At 43.2% G+C, this 27,793-nt stretch overlaps 1 protein-coding gene across 1 annotated transcript in view; it reads right to left on the bottom strand.

Annotated features, from left to right (window-relative positions):
- Positions 1-27,793, bottom strand: part of RALGAPA2 (Ral GTPase activating protein catalytic subunit alpha 2) — a gene marked incomplete at both ends in the record, with an annotated part of 280,312 nt that overhangs the window by 138,255 nt on the left and 114,264 nt on the right. Inside the window, 5 exon segments of the mRNA XM_079718966.1 lie at positions 14,410-14,565; positions 14,797-14,895; positions 15,702-15,895; positions 25,310-25,486; positions 26,815-26,905. Of these exon segments, the coding sequence (XP_079575092.1) occupies positions 14,410-14,565; positions 14,797-14,895; positions 15,702-15,895; positions 25,310-25,486; positions 26,815-26,905 (717 nt within the window).

Here is a 27,793-nt window from a genome sequence, read left to right as displayed (position 1 = left end):
GCAGAGAACCTACAACACGTGTGGCTTCTGTGTTCATTTACCTGTAGCTTCAACTCTGCTTACAAGACCCAGGGCTTCTGACACTGTTAAAGCCCAGCATCCAGTGCGTCGACCCCCGCCCCCTGCTCACCTGCTGGAGTTGAGATGCCTGGTTCTCAGGCCTGCCTGGTGCTGCTGAGATCTGCTGGCTGTCTCCCAGCCCACGGCCAGGAACAAGTTAAAGACGAAAAACTATTTCTGTTGGAGCTTCCATGTCTTCTGGTGTGTTCTCACACCAGAAAATAAAAAAACTTTGTAATGTGATGATTACTCATTCTATGATAACACAAAATGCATGTTTCTTTAATTTGCTTCCTTAAAAGTAAAATTATTCCACATGCACATAGGAGTACAAATGAGGCTTTCAACATTTTTGTGTTGTGTTTAAAAAAAAAAAAAAAAAGACGAGGACAACCCAGTGGTCATACAATTCCGGGAGCCTACAGACCATCCCGCCAGCGCTGGACAGAGAACAAGAGCTGTCCAAATTGGTACCATTTTCGGTTTCCACTTGGGCAACAGAAGTACAACTGCTACTCCTTCTGGACAAAGAGCTCCCAAGAATAGCTGAGATTTGAGAGAAAAATCACCAGAGGAGCCAGCTCCGTCAACCCGATTCTGAAGAAACCTCAGGCCAGAACCACTGACAAAGAAGCAGTATCAACGACCCTGAGACCCAGCCCGGCTGCCCAGCCTGCGACGGAGACCATTTGGCACAAATCCCAGCAGAGCAGAACGGGAGGGAATCAGGCCACCCGGAATAATTAACTGACCTCTAAAGAGTCGACACAGGACTCATCGCTTCAAATTCCAGGAATACCCGATTAACGTTTAAAAATAAATGTAAAAAGAGAAAGCGTTTTGTAAATTCTAAAGCCTCATACATCACGGCTATTATTAAATTACAGCAGCATTTTGAATCATAATCTCATTAAAATATTAATTTTTGAAGGATCGATTGAAAATTGACTTGAAGTAGACTGGATTAAAAACCTATTCATTAAAAAAAGAGTCTGAAATGAAAGCCAAGTCATTCTGATAATTCCATACAAAAACAGCTAACAGTAAGTTGACAAATTTCTCGAGTGCACACTGGGCTTGAAGGTACATGGCAGCCGCTGTGAGGGGCCTGAGGCAGGGTAAAGCATGGCCCCTGCCTCCCAGCAACGTCCTCTAAGAGGCAGGGGACAGTGATGCACAGTTGAGAGTGAAGCCAGACCAAGAGCACAGGGATCCTCTGGGGAACAGCCAGTGCTCCAGGGGGACCCAGGAGGGGAAGCAAATTGGTGACACAAAGGCACTGGGTCTTGACAGGAGCACCATACTGCACACACTCAACCCAAGACTCAAGTAAGAGAAGGAAAAAAAAAAAAAAAAGGTAGGTATTTTATTTTAATGTCTTATTACTAAAAGGGTCTCTCGTGCTAATATTTCTCTAGCCCACATATACCTACCAAAGGATATTTTTCCATGGAAGAACAAAAGAAAACTGTTGTTTATTGTCTCTTTAGAAAACAATGTTCTCTCTGAAATGTGTTCCAGTAAATGGCATTAATAGCTGAACAATCTGCAATTATTACCCTGCCACTTATTGTTATGTGTTAAAAAGAAATCAACAGACAAAAAGAGATTATTCCCCACAAGGAGAGCACTTTCTCAAAGAAACAAAACTTGCCATTTAAAATGCTCTTCTTGACGTTATTTCCTCGTATCCAAACCCAACCTTGATGGATCATAAATCACAGTCATGATTTAAAATCTCTTACATTCAAAAATCACTCCCTTCCAAATGGGAGTTAAAGCACCCCTCGCCGGAAGTAACCATTTAGTACTTGAAATGGTAGAAACCATCTCTTTCTCGACCTCTGATTTCTTCTCTGCCTAAAGAAAAAATGTGAATTTTCTTAAAAATCTTCATCAAATTCTAAATGGGAAAAGATGATCTTGTAGGTCAACAAGCAATATTCCAACCACAGGGAACCCCTTCTGCCATCCAGCACCAGGGCCTCACCGTGCTCACCTTTCCAAGGCCCCTGAGAGAGTCGTAAGGACCCCACTTCACAGGACAAGAACCTCAAGCCAGAAAAGCCCGTGTGGTCACCGACGGAAGGAAACAGGGACGTACACGCAAGGTCAGGGCTCAAGCTCCACAGTGGACGTCCCTCTCCCCAGGCTGCCCGTGTGGTGGCCAGGCCAGGTGGCCTTGGAAAGACTCCCCAGAGCGTGAGAGGCTTGCAAACCCCAAGTCGGCCACCTGCCCTGACTGAATTGGGGCCCCAGACATTAGGAGAAAGTGATCATCTGTGCCCGTGGGCTGACTCTGCGCCACGTAGCCTGTGCTCTGGTCACCTGTTCCCTGTCGGCTCCTGGGTGGCCTGCGTGGGTGAGCAGAGGACCCCACCGAGCCCCCAGCCCCTCCACTCATGCCTGCAGCACCACCCCTCATTCGGACTGGGCTCTGGGCAAAACACATTGCAGACATTTTTCGTTGACTCTGAATTAATCAGCTCACTCCATGTTGTACTTCTTCAAAGTAAAAAATAAATCGGGGGGGGGGGGGGCTTCCCTGGTGGCGCAGTGGTTGAGAGTCCGCCTGCCGATGCAGGGGACGCGGGTTCGTGCCCCAGTCCGGGAGGATCCCACATGCCGTGGAGTGGCTAGGCCCGTGAGCCATGGCTGCTGAGCCTGCGCGTCCAGAGCCTGTGCTCCGCAACGGGAGAGGCCACAACAGTGAGAGGCCCGCGTACCGCAAAAAAAATAAAAAAATAAAAATAAATTGGGGGGCTTCCGTGGTGGCACAGTGGTTAAGAATCCATCTGCCAAGGCAGGGGACACAGGTTCGAGCCCTGGTCCAGGAAGATCCCACATGCCGCAAAGCAGCTAAGCCCGTGAGCTGCAACTACTGAGCCTGCACTCTAGAGCCCGTGAGCCACAACCACTGAAGCCCGCGAGCCACAACTACTGAAGCCCACGTGCCACAACTACTGAAGCCTGCATGCCTAGAGCCCATGCTCACAACAAGAGAAGCCACCGCAATGAGAAGACCGTGCACCGCAACGAAGACCCAACACAGCCAAATATAAATTAATTAATTAATGAAAAACTAAATAAATGGGGAACTTTACCAGCTCAACCATAGGAAACTGCACCGCCCTTTTTTGAGAAACAGTCTCATGTTGGCAATTTCCATACAGTTCAACCTACAACACTTGCCTCTCTTGCTTTAGTCTCCCTGGTTAAACCTTCGTGTGCTTTCACGTCCTTGGTTACACTGAGAGCTGCCTTTCATCCTCTGATGCCTGCTGAGCTTTGTGGGTTAATTCACAGGGCCTGGTGGCACCTGAACAACTTCTCTTCGAGGACAGGGTTTCCCAACCTCAGCACTGCTGACACTTCAGGCTGTGAAGTCTCTCATGTGGTCCTGGGTGCCTTAGGGTATGGGACATCCCCAGCCTCTACCCACTAGATGCCAGTGCAGCCCCCGCCCACTGTGACAAACAGAACGTCTCCAGACACGCCCAATGTACCCGGAGTCCCCACGCATCTCAGGAATCACTGTTCTCCCGTCAACGTGGGTGAGCTCCCCACCGCGCAAGGTCAATGCCTGCTTTGAAATTGACGGAGCCGAAAGCTCAACCGAAAGGTCCAGCTCAGCTGCCACGGTCACCGCTCCTCCCCGGGACGCATGCGGGTTAAGGAGCTCTCCTGTTAGTCCTTTGATGCTCCGTCAATTGACACATTGATGGAGTGCCCACTGTGTCTGGGAAGAGTCTCCGAAGGAAGATTCTGGTGACTTGGGCTGCAAGAGACCACAGCAGAGTCTCTTCCAGAGAGACCTCAGGGCCAAAGAACGTTTTCCCTGCTGAAAAATGCAGGCCAGCTTATACATTACATGGTAAGTGTATTTAGTAGGAATAAAATCTTTTAATTTTCCACATATATTGAGTTGCTATTATATTGCATTTTTATTTAATGTCTTTCACACAGTACGTGCTTATTAGACTCTGATGGCTAAACAGAGATAATTCGTACCCTTCACTGACAGCATTTACTTGAAAGAAAGTCTTGACATCTTCAGCTCCGAAAGGGAAATCAAACAAAACTCTAGTGTCCGCCTCTCAGGTAGACTTCTCCTCTCTGGACCACCCCCCATGCTATCAGCTTACACCTTTTAAAGTTGTGGAACAAGTTCGCTGCACACGTGTTACCCTCATAACCGAAGCCTCCGCCATCTGTTACCTTTCACATATTTCCACTTTCCTTACTTAGGTGTCAGTGGGCTCGGTCTGCAGCTTAATGAAAATAATTACTGGTTTTACAGCTGAAAAGAAAAGGAAAAAGCTCTCCAGCCTGTTATTTGGGTGCAGTCATCTATCTTAAGTCCCCATGGCCACTGAGAGCTGAACAAAGTTATAATAAAATCTTCTTTGATGAAACCTGACTAATCTATGGCTTGTGCATTCTCACGAAACCTTCTGGGAAACACTCAGGAACCAGTGGATGTTACTTGATGATACAAGACTAACTCTATGATACAGGCTACATTTCATCACTCTGAGTTTGTACAACAAGCACATGATAAGAATTATTATTCACTTAACAATACATGTCAAGAGAGAACTGACATACACTGCCTATCCTTATATATAGTCTTCTTCCATCAAACCTAAGTAAAACTTGAAAGTTTTGTTTATTGCCACAGTATACTCTTATTTCAATAAAAGATCATTTAATTTGACTAAACTAAATTCAAACTAATAGGAATTATATGTTTAGAAAAATAAAAGAGTTTGCTTTTAAGTGTCTAATTACTTTCAAAAACAAACAGTAGCAAAACTGGCTAACGTAACACAAAATAACTGAGACTTTTAGAAGTTCTAGTTTAATAACTGTAAATGAATCTACAGTTTGCATATCATCTATCTGAATTCCGACAGGATTAGAAAACACGTTCTCTTACGTGGAGAGAAAATGTGCCTGGAAATCTTTCCCGTACATTTCTACTTCCCAACAGGTGAGAATTCTTTGGGGACACCCCTGGTTGTATCCTGACACACCTGTGGTGCCTACCCTGGTGCTGCGATGTCCATGGTGAGGAGGGGGTCCCGTCCTACCCTGCCTTCACCTCTTCTCAATTCATCACCTTGCCTTTCTGAACGAACGTTTGCTTTGAGAGATCATGAGAATAAGCGTCAGGAGACCCTGCCTTCTCGGGGCACTTACCACTCAGTGCGACACCCCACTGGTCCATGCTATTCCACACACAAAATACACAAAGCGCAGGTGCACACAAGTGTATATATATATGCACACAGACAGGTATACACACACATAAATAAGTAAATTCACACACGCACATAAACCCTTGTTGGGCCACATTACCTGGTCCCTTTCTGTGCCTGTTGCCATCACTTTCTCCTGACCCTGATCCATCCCACAGAACCACTGCGCCTTAAACTTCTTAAAATGCTTTTTGGTCATGTTGAGTGTTGTGCTCAGCTCCCCGTTATCTGTGGGATGAACATGGCTCTGAACCAAGGCTCTCTCCAGTGCTGCCTGGATCCTCGTTCATGCATTATGTCCATATACGTATCTGGCACTAAATCAAAACCACTCTGGTCATTGTTCCTTCAACACAGCCCGTGAAATCCCATCCTGCTTCTTGTCATCCTACCCATCGTTGAAAGTCCTACTCAAATCCCATCTCCCGGGGCTTCTCTGGTGGCACAGTGGTTGAGAGTCCGCCTGACAATGCAGGACACATGGGTTCGAGCCCTGGTCTGGGAAGATCCCACATGCCACGGAGCAGCTGGCCCCGTGAGCCACAATTACTGAGCCTGCGCGTCTGGAGCCTGTGCTCTGCAACAAGAGAGGCCGCGATAGTGAGAGGCCCGCGCACCGCCATGAGGAGCGGCCCCCACTTGCCACAACTAGAGAAAGCCCTCGCACAGAAACGAAGACCCGACATAGCCATCAAAAAAAAAAAAAAAAAATCCCATCTCCCCTGTGAGCTGCCTTCAAGCCAACTGAGCTCGAGGGGTGTTGAGCACAGTTCCCTCCCTACAGTGTGTGTGTGTCACTCACTTGGCCCTTTTCACAAGTGGATGGATATTACGGATGCTCATTATTTGTGGGTCTCATACCACTGGATATGCCCTCAGAACCAGACTAGATCTTTATTGTGGTGGGGAAAAATATTCAACAGGAAAAGATCATTCAAGTTTTTACTGTATTTAGGAAAGGACAATGTGACCCTAATAATAAAATGCCTAACAATAAATCAGAGGACCCAATAACGCTCAAGAGAGGGCCTCCGAGGTCCTCCAGTCCATCTCATCCACTTGACCACCTGTGGTCAGGCAAGGTCCCCGTGGCCGGCAGGGGACAGAGCCCAGGTCTGTGAGTTGCTGGTACGAGGCTTGTCCTCCATTAAAATCAAAGTTGAATATATTTTGAAGCCATAGGATATCCTGAAGTCTTGGAATATACATTTCCCCATTCTTAAAAACCTTAGGAATAAGGCCTGGAATTAGTCTTTTTTTTTACTCATTGTACAACCCTACAGTTTTTTAAAATTGTGTTTCAGTAAAGCTTTTAAGGTAGACTTCTAAAGTTCCTCTACGGATACACATTAAGGTTATTATTTAATCCTCTAAATATCAGTTGGACCTTTAAATTTATAAATATGCACTTTGTCCTGCTAGCATTGAATTAAAATCCCATGAATTCAAACCTTGGTAAAAATCACTCACTGTACAGAAGTACTTCAGAGATGTATTAGAATTATTTCCTTGGATAGGAGACAAATCAGGTCCTTAATCTGACATGTTAATTCTTCACTTTTTCTGAAGCTGAATGCTCATTTATGTTTAGCTTTAAATATATTTATAAATTTATGTATATCTAACATACATGGTTCTAGTTATATCTAAATTTCCAGCAAAGAACAACTCTCTGTCTGAGAAAAGGTGATGCAATTATTACGTATCACTGCATGATACAGGCCGTCTGGGGTTATTAAAAGAGTCAGGTATGGCCAATTTACGAGTGTCACCCCTGCACCTTGCTTTCATGGCTCACCGCTGAGTCTTATGCTCACTGAGGGCCCCCTTGGGATCTTTTTACAAATGGCTGTTTATTATTATATTATTCCATCATATACCTCATGAGAGGAGGTTGTAACATCCGCTAAGAAAATCACAAACTATTTTGACTTCTGTGATAGAATATCACTCTATACGTGATGTTTAGAATTATGTTTTCTTTAACATTGGTGTGGAAAAGGTTCATTAAATATAAAGTCGAATGAAAAGTTGAATTAAAGTTGAATTGAAATGTAAAGTTGCATGAAAGCAAAATGTTCCTAAAACAAGTTAAATATTCTTGGCTACAAAACAAATTAAAGGGGAAAACAAGAAATGCTGCAAGTGCCTTTAGCGCCTGAAATATGGAGCCGTGTGGAACCCGTACCACCGGTGTCTTGCAGGGCATCACTGGTAAAGCCAGGTCCTTACTTGCAGACGACAGATTCCCCTCGCTGAGACTGAGATGAGGGGGGTTTCTACCAGGGTGTTAGAGGGTTCATAGGATGCTGGAGGACCCACTCGGGAACCCTGCACAGCCAGGCACACAGCCACCGGGAGTGGTTCCCACGGGGTCTCAGCTGCCAGTGATGCAGGTGTCCAAGCAGCAGCCCCAGCACAACTGTCCCACCCCCGCCCGCTGTCCAGAGCCACACCGGGGCCCCTGTTGGGCCGGAACCTGGCTGGATGTCGACTGGGCTGCAAGGGTCCAGCTTTCCGGCATCCATCCCACAGAGGGCACGCTGCCTGGGGCGGGGAGCAGGTGGAAGCGGAGCCAACGGCCAAGGACACACAAGAAACGGCCGAGTCACAAAAGGGTCACTGGAGATGTCATTCCTTGTGTCTGACCCATGGCAGGGGGAGGGGTTACTTCTCCCCATGGTCTGAGATTCCACGATGCCTAGTTACATTTTTTTACTCAAATTATTATGTTCAAAAGTAAGAAAATATATGGGGGAGGGGAAAAAATCAACACCCTAAGATATCGGAAAAATAAAACGGGCTTGGTTGGTTGAGGGGCTGCTGCCCCCTCCTTGTCCTCAGCGTCACTGCGAGGGCTCGTGCTCACTGAGCGCTGTCGCATCCAGGCCCTGAACTGAGCGCGGTACACGCTCCACTCCCTCAAAGTCTCCAGACGGCCCTCCAAGGCGGCGCTCTAATTACCTACATTTGCAGATAAGGGAGCCCAGGCACAGTGAGGTCAGGTCACCTGGCTCATCAGAGGGACACCAAGCCTGGTGCTCAGAAAGGTTCGAAGCCCAGGCTCTTTTTTTTTTTTTTAATTTAATTTATTTATTTTTTAAAGAGCAGGTTCTTATTAGTGGTCCATTTTATACATATGTCAATCCCAATCTCCCAATTCATCACACCACCAACCCCCTGTCACTTTCCCCCCTTGGTGTCCATACATTTGTTCTCTACACCTGTGTCTCTATTTCTGACCTGAAAACCAGTTCATCTGTACCATTTTTCTAGGTTCCACATATATGCGTTAATATACGACATTTGTTTTTCTCTTTCTGACTTACTTCACTCTGTATGACAGTCTCTAGGTCCATCCACGTCTCTACAAATGACCCAATTTCGTTCCTTTTTATGGTTGAGTAATATTCCATTGTATATATGTACCACATCTTCTTTATCCATTAGTCTGTTGAGGGGCATTTAGGTTGCTTCCATGGCCTGGCTATTGTAAATAGTGCTGCGATGAACATTGGGGTGCATGTGTCTTTCTGAATTATGGTTTTCTCTGGGTATACGCCCAGGAGTGGGATTGCTGGGTCATATGGTAATTCTATTTTTAGTTTTTTAAGGAACCTCCATACTGTTCTCCATAGTGGCTGTATCAATTTTCATTCCCACCAACAGTGCAAGAGGGTTCCCTTTTCTCCACACCCACTCCAGCATTTGTTGTTTTTAGATTTTCTGATGATGCCCATTCTCACTGGTGTGAGGTGATACCTCACTGCAGTCTTGATTTGCATTTCTCTAATAATTAGTGATGTTGAGCAGCTTTTCATGTGCCTCTTGGCCATCTGTATGTCTTCTTTGGAGAAATGTCTATTTAGGTCTTCTGCCCATTTTTAGATTGGGTTTTTTTTTTTTTAATGTGGAGCTGCACGAGATTTTGGAGATTAATCCTTTGCCAGTTGATTCCTTTGCAAATATTTTCTCCCTTTCTGAGGATTGTCTTTTCGTCTTGTTTGTAGTTTCCTTTGCTTTGCAAAAGCTTTTAAGTTTCAATAGGTCCCATTTGTTTATTTTTGTTTTTATTTCCATTACTCTAGGAAGTGGATCAAAAAAGATCTTGCTGTGATTTATGTCAAAGAGTGTTCTTCCTATGTTTTCCTCTAAGAGTTTTATAGTGTCGTCTTACATTTAGGTCTCTAATCCATTTTGAGTTTATTTTTGTGTATGGCGTTAGGGAGTGTTCTAATTTCATTCTTTTACATGTAGCTGTCCAGTTTTCCCAGCACCACTTATTGAAGAGACTGTCTTTTCTCCATTCTATATCTTTGCCTCCTTTGTCACAGATTAGTTGACCATAGGTGCGTGGGTTTATCTCTGGAAGCCCACCTGAGAGTGTCATGACTTCACATGGTAAGAGATAAGGGCTCAAGTCTGTAGCTGGATGGTCACCTCGGGGTGGAACAAAACCTATTTCCCCACCTGAGAGAGGCCTTGTGCTTTTTGGTTTGTTGAAAGACACGATAATACAACACCATAGGTGAAAACGACATAGACCCACATTTCCCATAATTTCTATATGCAAATTTGCAACAATAATTTTGCATTGATGTAAACTTCGCACTTAAAAGTGAACTTAACTTTGATGTATTTAACAGACAAATCGCATTAAGACATTAAATCTGTAAGTCATTGTTAAACAATAGTTTACTTATTTTAAGCAAAGAAAACTTTCCAGTCTTTGATATATGTTCTCAGAAACATAAAAATAAAATTCCTTTCCTCAGCTGTCCTTTTCCATTTCACACATATTGATCTTTCCATATGTTTTAAATAACGATGAAATTAATAGGACCTGTATTTAATAAATCCAAATCCTTTCATGTCCAAATATTTTGGGGGAGACTGAGGTGAAAAAGCTGCTTAAGTATTAGGACAAACTAAGCAGAACCGGGAACAGCTTTGGAAGAGCAGCAGAAGGCGGTGGGGAGCCGGGCGGGCCACTGGGGAAGGTGTTTGCAGGCTGGGGTGGGAGGAGAGTCTGGTTAGGAGGACTCGGAGGTGGGGCAGGACTGAGGCCAAAGCCCAGGGGAGACAAGAAGGAGAAGGAATACGACCAGGGCCTGTTTGTTTGCACAATGTGAGTCGGGTGAGCTTATCTGTTCGGTGTGAGTCAATGGGCAAGGCAGACCGTGTGGAATAAGCCGGGCTGCCTGTGAATTCTCACAGCCCTTTTTATGTGTGGCACTGGGCAGACGTCCTCAATATCTTTTGAGCCTTAGCTATTTATACAGCGGGTTGTGATATTTATTTAACTGAACTGCAGAGAAGAATTGATGGGACAACATCATGAGTTCCCAGCACACAGTCTGGCACTGGGGTGCTGGGGAAATTAAGACCCTCCACGCACCCCCCTGCCCAGTCCCCCCCCAGACACAAAGCAGCAGGACGGAATGAAGCCAGCTGGAAGACCCCTTCACAGGCAGGCTGGGCAGTCCTGCACGTCATCTTGAATCTTATTCATAATTTATAGTTATTTCCGAAAGTTTTTATGATCCTAAATATTTTCTAAATCAGTAACAGAATCAAATTTTTAAAAGTTCATAGTCAAGGAAAAATAAAGCTATTTCAAAGCGTTTTCTCAATCATACTAATAAACTGTAAACTTCCACCGTACACGTACTGTGGGAAATATTACTCGGTAAGGCCCCTGTTTTATCTATGACATTGTTGAGTGATTGGAATAGCTAAAACTGGCCCAAGCAACATTGAGAACAGTTGGCTTGGAACATGCTACATTTTGAATTCTGGCTGTTTGCTGTATGTATTATTACTTTCTAAAATATAGAAATAACTGTATTTGTTTAAATAGTTAATTTGCTATTATATTAGATGAAATTTTGATTTTATATGATTGTAACACAGAACACAATCATACCTGTTTTACAATTTTTTTTTTTAACGAGAAGAAATCTTCAATTACTATAAGCACTCTTACGTTTGGAAAAAAGATATTTCACATTTTAGATGTTACTTCTAATTCAACACTTTATTAGTCACTACTGGCATGATTTTGCTACTCTCAGATCTAGGAAAGCATCTGTAAAGCGGCCAGGCCACAGCACCGAGCTCCCACAGCGCTGGGTCTCCCAGCAGTTCTAAGGCTCAGTGTGGTCCATGAACCAGGCAGCCGAGAGTCCTGCAGACAAGGGTGCCACCCAGAGGCCAAAGGAGGAACTTCACCTTGGATTTTGTTGGAAGACAAAACTATAAATATTAAAAATCTAAAAATGATTTGCTATTACTTATTTAAAAATAAGGAATATTTTTACAAGGTTCTCTCTGCAGGAACGAAGGCTTTTAGTGCCAGGCTACGTAGAAGTGTAGTTCTTTGAAAACTCTAACAAGATGGAAACAGCCCTGAGACGGTCCGAGTCGCAGGTGCACAGTGCGTCAACTAAAGCATTGAATTTAACTCTACTCTCTAGAGCAAACGCTTTATTTTCTTATAATTAGTATAACGTGTGTTTCCAGAAGTCATGTAAGTTCTGGAGCAACCACCATGACCTGTTTAGACATGTGGACCAAAAGTTAAACTAATTACCGGAGACATTTCTTACTTAAATGAGAAAAGTTTCTTTCATTAGAAAGCCTTCTGTGTAATTTTCTTCTGGCAAAGGAATAAAGTTTATTTAGAGTAATTCTGTTTGGCAGGCAGTCAGGGCTTCTAAAACATATACCAATAATTGTTAAGGTTAAAGCAAAACAGTCAATTCTATGAAACGCATAACAACTCAAGCTTCTAATGGTCGAAACAGTAGGCTGATTATAAAATAGAGATTTATGATATCCCCGTTTTCTCTTAGAAGTCTGGATGTTGGGATTACTGCTAGCAATGGGCCATCATTTAAGACTGACATATTTTACAATGAACTACAAAAGATCAAACTTAACCAAAAATAAGGCATACATTAAATGTGAAAATTATTTTAAGTATAAAATTTGAAAACTCCTTTTTCTACACTGTAAAATCCCATTAAAAAATTTGTTTAGGTCTTTATTTAATTTGTTACAATACTGTTTCTGTTTTTTCTAAGTTTTGGGTTTTTGGCCGTGAGGCATGTGGGATCTTCTTAGCTCCCCGACCAGGGATCAAACCCGCATCCCCTGCATTGGAAGGCGAAGTCTTAGCCAGTGGACTGCCAGGGATGTCCCAAAATCCCATTTTTGAAATAATGTTTTGGGTACTCAAATGTTATACAGATTTCATCCCATTTTATTGTCTCGTTTTCACTACAACACAATTTAAAATAGAAAGAGGATTCTAAACACACCTACTTATGTGAGTTTCTGGAAAGCTCAGTCTAGAAATACTAAGTGTTTACAGCTGACTTCAAATTTTTTTAAAATTTAATTAAATTTATTTTTTATACAGCAGGTTCTTATTAGTTATCTATTTTATACATATTAGTGTATAATGTCAATCCCAATCTCCCAATTCTGACTTCAAATTCGTTTTTATTAAATAAGAAGATTCTACAGTTGATTATCATTTCCAAGTAGATGTTTTTCCTGCAAATCTTAGCAAAATACTGCTTTAAAGTACAGCGTTGTTAACTAAACCTTCCTCTCTTGGTTCTGTCACCGAGGGATCTCATTATTATCTGTGAGTTAATTCTCTTCCCTATTTCTACCCCGTAATCTTCCACATGCCCTGAGTCGCATCATTCTGTAAAACATGCTTCCGTCCGCAATGATGGCTGCAAAATATCTGAGCAAGGAGTACAAACAGGTCTACTTATGTGTCTCTATTTCTACATTTGTTTAGGAAATAAACGAGCCTGTGCATCTAAGTCCAGTCTCTGCTCTACAGATGTCCATTGCACACTGCTGGAACTGGAGTGAATATGACAGAGACAACTCAGTAGGACAGTATGGCTATTACTTCAGAAGAAAAGCTCAGTGACTGAAGCATGAAGTGTTTATCAAGGAATATTTTACAAGAGTTTTAAACAGGGCCCAAGGTAAGGCTGGCAAATCCAGAGGATGACCTCTTACATGTATCAAAAGGTCCGTGAGTCTGCATCATATATTCAAAGCATCAAATAAAGACTGAAAGGATGGCTACTTGGTAGTTCACCAATGATTCAAGTTCACTGGTAAGTATCTACAATTTAAAGGGTAAATTCTGAAACACTCCTCAAATCTCTAATCAGTCAAGAAGACTTAGTGATAAAATTAAATGCCTTCAAACTTCTTAAACCTTTCCCTTTCCTTCTTCCCATCTCCAATGCTACCATCTTAGTTCTCGCCATTTAAAAAAAAATCCATTATTTGTTTAATCACTTCCTAATTAACCTCCAGGCCCAACCTCCTACTCTATCCCACCACTGTCACATCTCTAAATCCATCCTCCAGATAGTGTCCAGAATAACCTCAGGCTTCACAAATCAACCTCTTCACTTGCCTGCTTGATATTCAGACAGCAGGTCAAAAGTCAGTGTTCCTGCCCATCCAGGTCCTCTGCCCACCACCAGGGGACTTCCAGAGGGGGAAGGCCAAGGGCTACAGGCTGATTGCTAGTGGCTCCTTTGGCCCTTCTGTTTCAACTTAACTACCAATCACATTTCTTTGAGAGACATTCGCTCCTTATCAAGAGATGTCAGGATCCCTAATTTATAGGTGAGGTTGTTCACAAAAACATCCTAACTCCTAAAACAGTAGCTTTCCAACATTTTAAAATGACCAAAATCATTTTCTTCATACAATAGCTAATGTAGAACCCCAACAAAAAGTGGGTGAGATAAGTATTTTTGAGGCTGACAACAGGCAGACGTTAAATCATACAGAACTGGACAGGCCAAGGGGTAAAATTCAAATTTGGCTGGTGAAATGCAGAGTCAGGGGGGAGAAGCAGCTCCGGTGAGACAAGTCAGACTCACATTTCTGAAAGGGTGCTGGTGCTGCTGGGTGTAGAAGATGCGGAACTAATGAGGATTTCAACATTTTGGAGGTACTTTCATAAACCCCAATTTCACCTGCAAAGAGTGACATGCACTTTCCGAACGACAGGCCACCGCGATGGCGGAGTCCCAGATACCTGGTCCTCGCTGGTTAGTCCCAGGTGCATGACGAGGTAAAAATGCACCAGGAAGTCCGAGTTGGGCAGCACGTCCTGGCGTCGGGTCATCATGGCGCAGATCAGCTTGTAGGCTTGGAGTTTGCCTTCCTTATATGCATCGGGCAGCGTTGTCGCCTGCCAAGGAGACGTTTAGAGATTTAATCAACTCCAGATGCAGATGCATTTTGTCCTTTCAATTACTTTTCAGTTTTCCATAAAGTTGTTTATGGAGATGTGGGATGAGCTGCCTGGAGTGAGACCCAGCCTGTCTTCAAAACATGCAGTCTTGGGCAATTACATTTTTTAAACTCAATTTCAGGAAGGAAGAGGAAATTACAATAAAGGAATAAACACATATTCACTTGCCTTAAATAGCCATGATGCAAACATTCTGAGGGGTGGGATCAAGGCAGGAGGAGACGGAGAAGACTGGTTATCCAGGCTTATTGCTAGGTTATCCCGTATCTAATTCACAAAGAGGAGACATTTAGGGAAGGCAACACACAGTTTATCCCAATGATACTTCAGAAACGTGCTCCATGGTCAAACAGCTGCTCCCAATTAAATCTCTGTAAGTTGAGTGAAAAGCTACAACATTTACAAGTGTTTCTTTTATCATGAGGTCTACTGTCTTTTTGAACTGTGTGGTGGTTTTAGATCTAATACAAAACTAGGGCATTGTTTTTCCTTCAATCTTAAAGCCTGGAGGGGCTTCCCTGAACTCCAAATGATAAGGAATGGTTTCACAGGTTATACTGTACAAACACGAACTGTGTTTTCGGGAAAAAAAAAAAAAAGTACTAACATGGGGAAAATGTATGTTGTAAACAAAAACAAAAACCAGAATGAAAATTGTATGGAATCTAAGACAGTACTTTTATAAAAATATGTTTATCCACAGAAATAAGATTATATATTAATATTGGTTTTCTCTGTGGATGGTGAGATTGTCTTCTTAGCATTTTTCTATATTCTTCAAATTTTGTACAATAAAACCAGTATCACTTTATAAAGAGAGTAACTAAAAGTAGTGTATAATATCCCATTCTTTAATATCCTATAGTAACAGTCTACTTGTACATTAAACGAGATAACTCTTAGGCATTTATAAAATGACCAAACTATAAGTATTATTATTTATTCTTGGGTCATCAAACGTACTTTGTCTAAACATCTAAACTTCTGTTCAGAAGTTACGTGCAACACAGTTTTTATGTCAAGTGATAAAGCTATCTTCCCGTATTAGAATAAAAGGTGATGGGAGGACTCACCTTTGCTAGCTTGTACCAGAGTTCATAGAGATAGCCGAACACTCTGGCATGGATCTTGGGTGACTGGATATTATTCACATCTCCTAGGATTCCCAAGATTCTTCGCCATAGCACGGCGGCCGAGTCTGCGTGCCAACCCGTGAGGGTCCCCCCGGCGATTATGCTACAGTCATCAGCAAGGCATTCGCTGCTATCTGTGGGGAAAGATGTGTGTTAACCCTGTAAATGCAATTTTGATTTCATTGTTACAGCCTTTTTTTTCTGTAATGCAAATTACCTGTACTTGAAAATTTACGTGTTCAGAGTAAAATAAGATCAAGTGTGAAATGGCTGACAACTTGGAAGGACAGCAAAGTGGGCTCCATGAGGACAGGTTAGATGATTCTGCTCCTTTCCAACTAAAAGGACAACAGCCCAGAGATGACAGAACAGTTCCTGGAGACCCTGTGAAGGGCTTTATAAAGCAGCAGGGGGGTGGGGAGGAGAACTTGAGCAGGATAGGTAGGGAACAGGGCCATGAAAAAAGGTGGCCGGGGAGGCCTCATGGCTGGAGTGACATTTGTGGTGGCTGTTACTATTCACTCAGGTTTATGGGGGGGGGTATAATTTGCTTATAATAAATTTTTACCCTTCTTGGATTCAAGGACTTGTAGGAAAGGTACACGATGGTGTAACTGTCACCACACACTGCCACCGTAATTGATACGAAATAGCCCCTTCACTCCACAAGTGCCCCTTCACAGTCAGTCCCCTCCCCGAACCTCTGTTCCAGACAAGCACTGCCGTTTTTTGTCCCTACAGTGTCCCTACATTCTGCAGTTTCCAGAATGTCTGATAAATGGAATCCTATAGTAAGCAGCTTTTCTATCTGGTTCCTTTCACTTAGCATAATGCGTTTATTTGAGAGATTCATCCATGGGGTTGTGTATCCACAGGTATCATAGTTTATCCATTGACCTGACGAAGGACACTGGAGAGTTTCCTGGTTTTGGTGATTATAAATAAAGCTACAATTGCATACAGGCTTTCGTGTGAACATGTTTACATTTCTTGTTTAAGACCAGAATCACAAATGGCACATGTTATTTCTCTGCTTGCTTCTCGCTTTTAGTGGACCACGTCTTCCTGTGGCTGCCTGAGGAAGGCGCACGTCCTCATGTCTGAAAGTCTTGGGTCCATGACTTGTAATTCCTTTGGCTGGGTACAGAATTCTGTGTTGGAAAAGTGCTCACTTTCCTGTAGTTTCCTTTGTAATTTTAGAGTCAGCAGCGTTCCAATACTTGAAAGTTTTTTGTGTGAAAAATTATTAACTCTGGAGAGTTTCAACCTGTCTGAAACAGGTTGAAAAAGAGAGTTTCTCTTTTATTTGAAGCTTCAGTAAAGCTAGCAACTGTCCTCTTAATTTTAAATAACTCTATTAGAATTAACCTATTGTATTATTTTTTAATTTTATATTGTTTTTGTAGCTCTGTTCCCTTTTTCAATCCCAATATTTTTTCCTTGATCAATCTTGCCTATTTGTCTATTTTATTCATGTTTTTAAAGAGTGGTCTTTGGGCTTCCCTGGTGGCACAGTGGTTGAGAGTCCGCCTGCCGATGCAGGAGACACGGGTTCGTGCCCCGGTCTGGGAAGATCCCACATGCCGTGGAGCGGCTGGGCCCGTGAGCCATGGCCACTGAGCCTGCGCGTCCAGAGCCTGTGCTCCGCAACGGGAGAGGCCACAACAGTGAGAGGCCCGCGTACCGCAAAAAAAAAAAAAAAAAAGAGTGGTCTTTGTTTTCTATATTGCTTTCTAGTATATGTTATGTACTTAGCTTTTAGTTCCTTTTTTGTCAACTTCTGTATATTATTCTGCTGCCATTCTTTTCCTAATTTTTTGAATAAGACTTTGAATAAATTAGTGTTTTTCGCTTCTAGTGTACACACCTAAGGCCACATATTTTCCTTCATATCAGTACTCAGCTACATTTCGTTGTAGTCAATTTGAAGTATTTTCCAGTTCACAATTTGATTTCTTTTTGGACTTAATTTATTTGAAATGCAGTTTTAGTTTCTTAATGTCGTTTTCTTCTCTTTTCTTTTTGTTCTTCTGAATTTATTTCATCACATTCATGGAATGTAATATAGTTTCAAATCATGGACATTTGTTGAGGCTTGCTTAGTGATCTAACTGGTCAATTTCTGTAAATGTTCCATGTGCTTTAAAAAAAAATCTCAGGTATTTTTAAATTAAGTTCAAAAAATTTTATACATATAGATCTACATTCAATCAAGATTAATTGTATTGTGTAAATCTCTATTTTAATATTTTTTCTGCTTAACTCATCTGTTAATGAGAGCTGATATTAAAATTTCCTACTATGATTATGGTTTTATCAGTAGCTCCTAGTAATTCTGTCAAGTTTTGCTTCATATATAATCTGGAGGCTATGAAGTTCATATAAATTCAGAATTATTGCTGTCACTAATAAATGACTTCTGCTTTAAAGTTTACGTGACTGACATACACAGAGCTACACCCCTGGTCCGCCTTTCTTCCTATGTATCAATGTGTTTATTTATTTACTTAGGATCTCCCTGTACATTATGTATTAGGGGTACCTCTGGTAAACATCATATGGCTGGATTTTATGTCTTGAACCTAACCCAAGAGTTTCTGAATTGAAGTGCAAGTTTAAATTGTTTATTTTTATTGTAGTTGCTGATTTATTTTATTTTTAGCTCTCACATCTTACTTTTGGCTTTCCGTGTAAGTCACCTCTGCTTTGCTTCTCTTTTGAATCTTTGGAGGGGGTTTAAAGAGCTGTGTCCCACCCAGACATGGTGGCAACCATTATCCACCGCTGAGCATCATCTTGGGTGCATATATTGTTGGGGCCTAACCATAGAAATGGGAGCACAGTCTAGGGATGCGAGGAGCTCAAGTAGAGGGATGAGCAGAGCCAGCGAGGACCAGGAGGAGTGGGTGGAGGAAGGGCCGAGGTAAATCCAGGGCGGGCTCCGTGCGCTTCCCGCACTGAGCCCGAGACAGCTGCTGACAGCTTATTATCAATATATTCGTTATGGAAAGACGCCAAGACCCTGAAACAGAGGATTTGATACGGATGGTACATGTTGTCATGGAAAGATCTTCCCAAATCCAGGAGCACTGTTCCTTCTTAGAGCAAAACACATCTGTATTTCCCACATCCGTATCATACAATCAACTGAGGTGACACAGATAATCCAAGCCGGAATCCCACACAGTGAGACTGCATAGACAGCAAAAGCCTAATTACGGGCCTTCTGGGCTCTCAGACTGACCTTTACAAAACCTCAGAAGACAGGCTCGTCCTCCTCACATTTACTCTGTAAAATGCGTGCAGTATCAAGCATCTGTCAGTCCAAGAAGGTTTGCTGAAGCTTCAAATGAACCTTATAAACCAACCTAAGTTCCCAAGTGAACAAGCAGCATAATACAGCATTTATTTTTCTCAAGAAGAATGCCATGAGTCTTTAATTCCTTGAGAGGTAAAAAAAGTAAGGGGACTCAGTGACTTAGAGCTTTGCTCCATCCCCAACCATCACCCCCAAAGTGCAGCCATCTGAGGTGGAGATTAGCCTCCAGCCTTCTAGTCAGGCTGGGACTTCCCTTGAGTGACAGCTCCAAGGAAACAGAGTTCAGGTGTCTTATCACCTACACCTCCCTGCTACCTGCCAGCAAACACATTCTCAGTTATGGAAGGATCTCCCCTTCCAAAAAAAAGAATGTTTCAATGCTGCTTTGCTCTCAGAAAAATGTATTCCTCAGTGATAAAATTCTAGGTAGCATCCCCCATCACATTATCAAAACACAGGGAGTCTTTTCGAGGTATTTGAAATTATTACATGCTCAATATTACTGTGAAAAAAAATTTTTAATGAGTTGAAATGTTTTTACCCAAAATTATTCCACTCATGGCATAAGTAACAGAACAGATGCTGACATTTTGCATGTAGATGGTTCCTCAGTGAAGCAGCACTTAATTAAGAATCGGGATTTGAGAGATTTCTGAAAATTTCATGTTCACCTTAAAAAACACCAAACACTTAGTTCATTTTCTTTTTCATGAGCAAACTAGTATGCTAGCCTAGCATCTTTTTGTTCCATTATTACTAAATGCTATAGAGACATTAACATTTTGTTGTTGTTGTTAAAGTAGGAAGTCTTGCAAACAAATAAAAGTTATATCGTCTTTCTCCCAACAGATACAGGACTTTAATACAGGAGCAATCTAAAGTTCAGAACTTTGCAAATATGCAAAGGATTTTAGCCATGAGATAAGTCTTGGTAATCAGTAAAACAGGCACTTAGGACCCAAGGGCGACTTCACACAGCAGCAGTCTCGTGTAGGTTTGGTGGAGGGTTGATGAAACATAGCTGGTGCTTTGGAAATGATTTTCCCTTTTGAGTTGAAAACTTAACCAAAGGCACAAACCCAAAGGCTCAACAGAAACACCTTAATTCTGGGACCAGAAAAATTAGGCCTAGACTTTTGATGATTAAAAGCGGAGAAGACACAGGTTGGCGCTCTGCTGACCGTCACTGCGGCCTGACCCTCTTTCTCCTTCCTCACCTGCTTCCCAGGCACATGCAACATTCATGTTAAAGATTACAAAGGTGAGCAAGCAACCCCACGGTACTTCTCATCGTTATTTTTCTTTAGAATGTTTTATGTTTTCAAAGTAGATCAAAGCCTGGTGGAAATGCCAAAAATGTCTGCAACGGCAGAGGATGCTGACAGACTATTCCTGTGAATGGTTTTGGTGGCAGGTAACAGTGATAATTAAAAGCAGAAGTTATAATTAAAAGCAGAAATGGTCAAAGGATTTTGATAACAACATCTAGAGGCAGGGCTGTGATAAATATACTAAACAAGAGAGACTTGGAAACGCAATCGTACATATTTTTTATTATCAAAAAAAGGTTAAAATTTCATTGCTGTTTTTAGCTAAATCAAACAACAGCCTGCAGCTTAAAGCTTATTCATTCACTGATTCAAGTATTTACTGGCTATTCCTCTCCTGCTATGTACTGTCCTGGGAGCCAAGAATCAGCTGTGAACAGGACCATTGACCAACGACCAACGACAATCCCGCCCCTGAAGCTTACCTTGCAGCGGGGGGTGTGGGGGGGACACCACTGACCCTTCCCCAACTAAAGCAAAATGTTGAAAACCACTTCTTTCGGAACTTTATCTTAAAACCCATCAGCGATTTGACAGGCACCTGGAAAGGAAGGAGCACCAGAGCTGACCCTTGCCCTGCAGCGTTCTGCTAACCCTGAGTTCTTAAAGTTTCTCTGACAATGAAAAGAAAGTTTTCCTTATGCTGAAGTTGAATTAATGACTGACACGTTTCTTACGGTTAGCTTTTTTTTTTTCCATCCCATTTAAGAAAGCCTTCCCTACCCCAAGGTCTTAGACATATTTTTAGAGGATATTTTCTTCCAAAAGTTCTTAAGTTTTCCTTTTCACATTTAAGTATTTTATCCATAGGGACCTGGCTGTGGGCAAGGTGGGAGGTAGGGAATCTGTCCCATTTTCTGCCCTGGGGCTAAATATGGTCCCGCAGGCCTTTGTGGGGCAGTCCATTCTTCCCTTGTCAGACCTGGAATGCTGTCTCTTTCGTGTATCAGGACTCCGTGCCTGCGTGGATCCAGTATGTATTTTATACTCCATTCCCTTAGTCTATTTGTCTATCCCTGTGATTAAAACTTTAAGTAAATCACATAGCACTTATTGCGTTATTTGTCCTTATCAGGATAAATATCTTATTTTTGGTAAGCTCGTAAGTCAGTCATGGCTATGACTTATTCATCTTTTTATTTCTTATAGCATCAAATTCAGTATTTCTAGACTATAAGCTTATTTGCTAATAAATAAGAGATGAGGTCAACAGCAATACTGATTCTTACCTATAGAGTCAAAAATACTCCCCCCTAGGGCTTCCCTGGTGGCGCAGTGGTTGAGACTCCGCCTGCTGATGCAGGGGACACGGGTTCGTGGCCCTGTCCGGGAAGATCCCACATGCCGCGGAGCGGCTGGGCCCGTGAGCCATGGCCACTGAGCCTGCGCGTCCGGAGCCTGTGCTCCGCAACAGGAGAGGCCACAGCAGTGAGAGGCCCACGTACAGCAAAAAAAACAAACAAAAAAACCCCCCTAGAAAATCATAAGCTCAACAGAACAAAACTTATGCATGAGTCAACTCTAATTTCTTGTTTTTGGTATTCTTGATGCTCTGGCATCTGGGGCCTCCTTGACCAGGAAGGGACTGCCCATCCCAGGGTTAGCTAATTCCTAGAGATAGCAAACAACTCCCCAGGGAGTGTGTCTCCCACATGCAAACCCCACAGTCCCAAACCCAGGCCTCCCACCTACCTCCTCTGTCCAGCTCTTGCCTTGCCATCAAGGGGATGTCCCTGTGCCCTCATCACCATGGGGTCCAGCACCAGGCAACCAGGGCCAGTGTCTGTGCTCTAGGGTCTGCTGAAATTATCCCAACTAGCCGCTCCTGAGTCTGCATAGCCTGCCTTGCCTTCCCTTTCCCGTGCAAACGACAGTAAAGGCCGTTGCCCACGTCTTCCCCTCTCTTCCTGCCCCTAACCCTGGTGCCTCCCCATGTGCCCCCCTGCATGGCATGTCGTGCCCCTATTTCTATAAACTTCTTCCTTCATGACAATCATCTCCATGTCTCCATGTCTTGCCATACAAATCCCAGACACATTGTAAAACAGTGCACCATAAATTTAGCTGTTATTCTGAGAAAACATGAAATGATTTAACTAAGAAAGCAAATATAAAACTGAACTGTTAGCTTGCCAATGATAAAGGAATTTAAGATTTTAGAAGCAGTTTATTATTCTAAGCATTTGACAACTGGTAGGATTATTCAACGAGAAACAGAGACACACTCAAATTGTTGGACCACTCTCTTTGTGTGTCCTGGAGATCAGGGTAACATGAGTTTTATTTTGTCCATTTATGAAGAAATTGTTCTCCTAAGAACAGAAAGTTAAATTCAGAACTGCGATAATCCTTAAACCTTATCATATTACGGTTTGTCCTTTTCACAGATGACAAGATGAACTATTGAACTGAGTGTACTGATTCTCGATATTAGAATTTCAAAGAAGAACTAAGTATTTGTAGGAGTTAATCACAACAGAGAGTGCATCATATAAAATTACCTCACACGAGTTTATTAAATTGAGCGGTCCCATGCACACTCTGAAATGGGATCAGAACTAATCTTTCCAGAGGACAGACAAAAGATGTAATCACCCAATTTTCTTTCCTTTCAATAAAACTAATTAAACTAGTCCTTGTTTAAGTAAATTCAACTTACTGAAAATTCAGTATTGCCTTTGATAGTACCACGATGATGATCTCCGTTGGACAATCTGTATATTGGACCCAAAGAAGCCATTTATTCCATAAATGTATTAATAATTCTCAAATAGTTCAGAGGGGTTTACAGCTGTAATTTTAACAGCAGCGTAGAAGAAAGGAGTAGGCACAGCGCTGCATTTGGAGTCAGAACACTATGGAAGCCAGTTCCAACTCTGGCACTTACTTCCCAGCGAGACAACACGATTTCTCTGGGTCTCAGCTTCTCCATCCCTAGAACAGAATTTGTATGACTTGGCCTGCTTGCCATAAAAATCAAAGAGGATGCCTCAGAGTTCCTTGTAAACTGTTAAATCCCTTATAAGTTTATGGTATTATTATTCAAAATCATTACACATGTCATTACCCATTACACATGTATCACTATATATATGAAGAATTTTAAATCGTTTCCAAAAGAACCATACAATTGAGAAGCACAAATTATCAATACTACCCAATAATTTATAAAAGTCAGCACATGGCTTTGCCAATCATTCTTTCATTGATTTTGCAAGGCTTCTACCACTGGCAGATTGAATATTTAGACCAAAAATGTCCACTATCTCTTAAGGATGGCATATACAGCATTATAAGGCAATGCGTTACTCATTTACAGTTAACTGGTTTGGTTTTCTTCGCTCGTTTTTCTAGTCTTAATTAAGATACACATTAAATACACATTAAGATATTCTCCTTGGTCTTATCTACCTCATAGATAAAAGATTTTATCCAACACTAAGTTTTACCCAAAACTAAATTTTATGAAGTTTTTATGTTACTCCATTAGGAATTTCCAAAAACATCTGGGACTGGTTAAATTTTATATCGTAATTAGTGGAAACCAGTTTGCTTGGTTAAAAAAAACAAAAACAAAGTTAAAAGTTTTGCCTTTACTTCTAATTTTAAAATGATTTTTAGCATTTTAATACCACTTTTTACTCAACACGTGCTTTGTGGTTTGCTGTGTTGTTCTCATCAAGGACGTCTATGGATGCAGGAACGCAGCGGGCCAGGAGGGAAGTGGCCGTGGTCGGCAGCGCCCTCACTGAGCTCCTCAGAACGCTAGTCACTCCTGACACTTAGCAAAACAAAGCAAAACAAAAACCCAACTTCTCTTGGTGTCCCCGTCCTCACCTGTCACAAGGTAAGGGAACTGAGCCTTTAGAGGTTCACTTTCCCAGGGTCACAGGACGTGTGTGCGTGCGTGTGAATAGCTAAAACTGCAGAGTGCTTCCACACACACTGCTCTGTGCGCTTGACTCAGATGCTCACTCACTGATTCCTGCAACAACCCATAATACGGGCTATTACTATCCCCACTCTACAGAAAAGAAACTGAAGGACAGAGAGATTCACTGGCTCAAGGCCACCCCGCAATTCCTTGGCAGAGCCTGGATGCAGACCCAGAAAGTTCGGCTCTGGAATCTATTCATGAATCTTAGAAATACAGATACTCAAGGGAAAAAAGTTGCAAAAAATACAGAATATGACAACATTTTTCAAAAGCTTAAAACCAGAATTAAATGATGTAGTGTTTGAGGAGACAGATATTGTGGTAAAATTATGAAGAAGTTAAGGGCATGATTTTAAGAAGAATTGGGGACAGGGTCACAGGAGGACGGGAGGGGAAGGACTTGAGAAGGGCCTGCTGGGGCCTCACTGGTGGGGCAGCTGTTCTGCTTCTTACACGGGGTGCAGGTTGGCTGGTGTTCATTTGATTACTACAGTCCATAACTTACACATGCCTCACAACTTATCCTGTATATATCAAACATTCTACAGTCAAGTTAAAGAAAATAGTAATCAATGAGCTATCCAAATTCTTTAACTTATCCTGGATTTAGGACACATGTCAGTTGGAGAAATCACTCTTCTCTGTTTCCAGAGTAAATCACATTTGGTCACGGATCGCAAAGCCTTGGCATGAATATCAGAGACCTCCTCCCACGGTGGACAGTGGGTGTCGGCATGGCAGGCCTCCTCCTTTTTTGGCCACCGATTCAGCACCCTCTCCACACAGGACTCTGCGAATTCACGACTGATTATGAACAGGGGGTTGGGGCCGGCACACCCATGTGGGAGGAGGGAGCCCCCATCATTGTGCTGAGGGACCCCTAGAGTTCTTGCAACTGGCAAACCCTGGGATCTCCCAACCGGTGTTAGCACCGGCACCTCTTCTCAAAGACGCAGTTGGTTACCTGTGAGGTTGGAAGCATCCGTGGGACTGAGTTGTAACCAGTGGCGGGCATCGGAGTCAGTCACAGCATCCGTGGGCGTGTTCAGTTCCGGGTCTTCCTCGCAGATCTGCCACGGGCTCAGGGACAGCTCTGCCTCGGTGTTGCAGCCCAGAGCAGGGTCACTGCTGACACTGTCACCTGGCACAATGGGAGACACAGTCTGAGACAGCCAAGAGCAGGGAACCGGCACGTCCACAATCCCAGCACACGGGGAACTAAGCAGCTGTCCCAGCAGGAATCGTTCTCAGGACAGGGGCTCAAAAGGTGCCTGCGTGGGGCTCCTGGTCAATGAAACAGAGGTTCCAGGCGTGGGGCACGAGCAGTCCTTATGGGCCGTGCCACCTACAGCCCAAGCAGCACTCTATTCAGGGGTCTTAACTGAGTTCCCCCAGGTACGGAGAAGATCACCTCAAGTTCTTACACTTTTGACCGTGACTTTATTCAACTACAAAACGGGGGCGGGTGGAGGAGGGGAGGGGAATTGATTCCACCACAGAAGTGAGTTTACTCTGGCAGGATGCCTTCTACCTCATGCCCGATGTCTAGACTTGAACCTGGGCTGAATCACCCAGGATCACCGGGGGATGAGGTGTCCCACACAAAAGGTTTTCTTCAATAGAGACTCTCCCCTTTAAACACTAAAAAGTTCTAATTTGTCATGAAACAAGGACGCTTTCAAAGGCTGTGAAGCCTCACAGGGCTATCCAGTCTGACGCAGAACAGACCCAGCCAGCCTGCCCCCCAAATCCCCTGTCTGTCTGCCCCACAAGGACTCGGGGTGTCCGCCTCTCTGCCTGCAGCTCTGCCGGCTGCGTTTCGATCTGCCGCTGACGGTCCCCCAGCCCTGCTGCTTCTAATCTGCTGTCCGTTCTTCACCTGCAGAAAACTGACAGCTGTCCCAGGCACCAACCTGCTAGGTCCCTAACGTTGACTGCCCCAGGACTCTAGAAGGCGGAGCCTAAGAGGTCCTGCTCCGCCCTCCACCAGGATCCGCCAAGAAGGAGGGGGCCTGGCAGTGGACCTCAGGGAAGTGGAGTATCAGGGACTGCATTTCACAGTTGTGTGATGGTACGTCTCAGCATCCCAGTCAGGTTTTATTTTTTAAATACTTATGCCATTGACTTCAAGGTACTTCAGAAGCTTTTGCTCCTAACCTGGGGAAACTTTCTGGGGAAGGCCATTTTTCCTTCTGGGTCTGTCTGCTCACCCAGACATCAACCTTGGCTGTGCTTCTCACCTGGAGAAAGGCCCAGGGCTGGAAAGACAGGCCTCGAAGGTACAGGTAACTGACTGGATCTATTCAACTGTATGTGCACACTAACCACCCATCCATCCTGGGATCCCAGGAATAAAGATGTCCCTTTTCACAACCACTGTCTTCAGATGATAAGATATCATTCGAGTTAGAAAGTCAAAAGGGAACAAAATGCAGCCTCGCCGAAGCTGGATGAACACAGACCACTTACTCTTCTGTCTCCCCCTGTATCTCCCTTGCGTCTGCTGCAAATCATCCTTCAAGTCCAGTTCAGCGGGGCTGCTGCTTCTTCGTACTAAGATCTTCAGACAGAAAGAAATATTGCATTTGGTACAGGGAAGTTTTCATTTTTATAAGACCGTTAAGTTTCTAGGCCACATTTCTAAAGAAAAAGAAACAAACAATAATAACGGGCAACAAAAAAACTGAATGACGTTTTGCATGGGAAGGATACGGGTTCACAAATTACTGTAACTGAATTGTAAATTATACAAGATCTGAAATTTAAGCCCTCTACTTTGTCAGTTGACATCCAATTAAAATGGTCTACTGCAGAGGGGTGCCAAGTTATATGGAAATCGTTTATTTTGAAATTCTACTCGTACTTCTGCTCTGGCACACATGGATAACGGATACAATCCTCCAGGAAGCCTAAGTCCCCGTGGATGGCCAGGGTGCTGGCAGGGAAGGCAGAAACTCCACCCAGACTCCCAAAGGTCATTCAGTGCTTCCCTTGTTATGTGTGCAGCAGGCTTTCCTAAGCACCGTTCAGCACTGGACCGTGGTTTAAAAACAGGGGACTAGAACACTGTGAGGCAATTCGCATCCTCTAAAATTTACATAACTGGCTTGGAAAGACAAAACATACACAAATTACACAAAATGGTTACAACGTAGAGTAGCAAAATATGCGAGTCAACTCTCTCTAAAAGGTTTGCAGAATAAAGCATTACCTTGATCGGCTCACAGTGACAGTAGCTGTTCAAGAAGCAACAGACATGAGGTGGTAGAGAGAAGGCAGGAGGGGACTCAGGGCAGGAAGCACTGAGGAATCAGCAAGTTCTATGTGCAGGAAAAGAAGCCGATTATAGCAGGCCATGCAGGGCAGTCAGGTGAAAATGGTAGGAAGAAAATGCGACCACCTTCTACGAGAGGCAGCTGCCGGGGGGGCCGCCAACATCAGGCTTAGG

The sequence above is a fragment of the Hyperoodon ampullatus genome, assembly GCF_949752795.1.
Source record: "Hyperoodon ampullatus genome assembly, chromosome: 14".
Taxonomy (NCBI): Eukaryota; Metazoa; Chordata; class Mammalia; order Artiodactyla; family Ziphiidae; genus Hyperoodon; species Hyperoodon ampullatus.
Note: the sequence above shows the minus strand (reverse complement) of the source record. Positions and strands in the feature narration are given on the sequence as shown.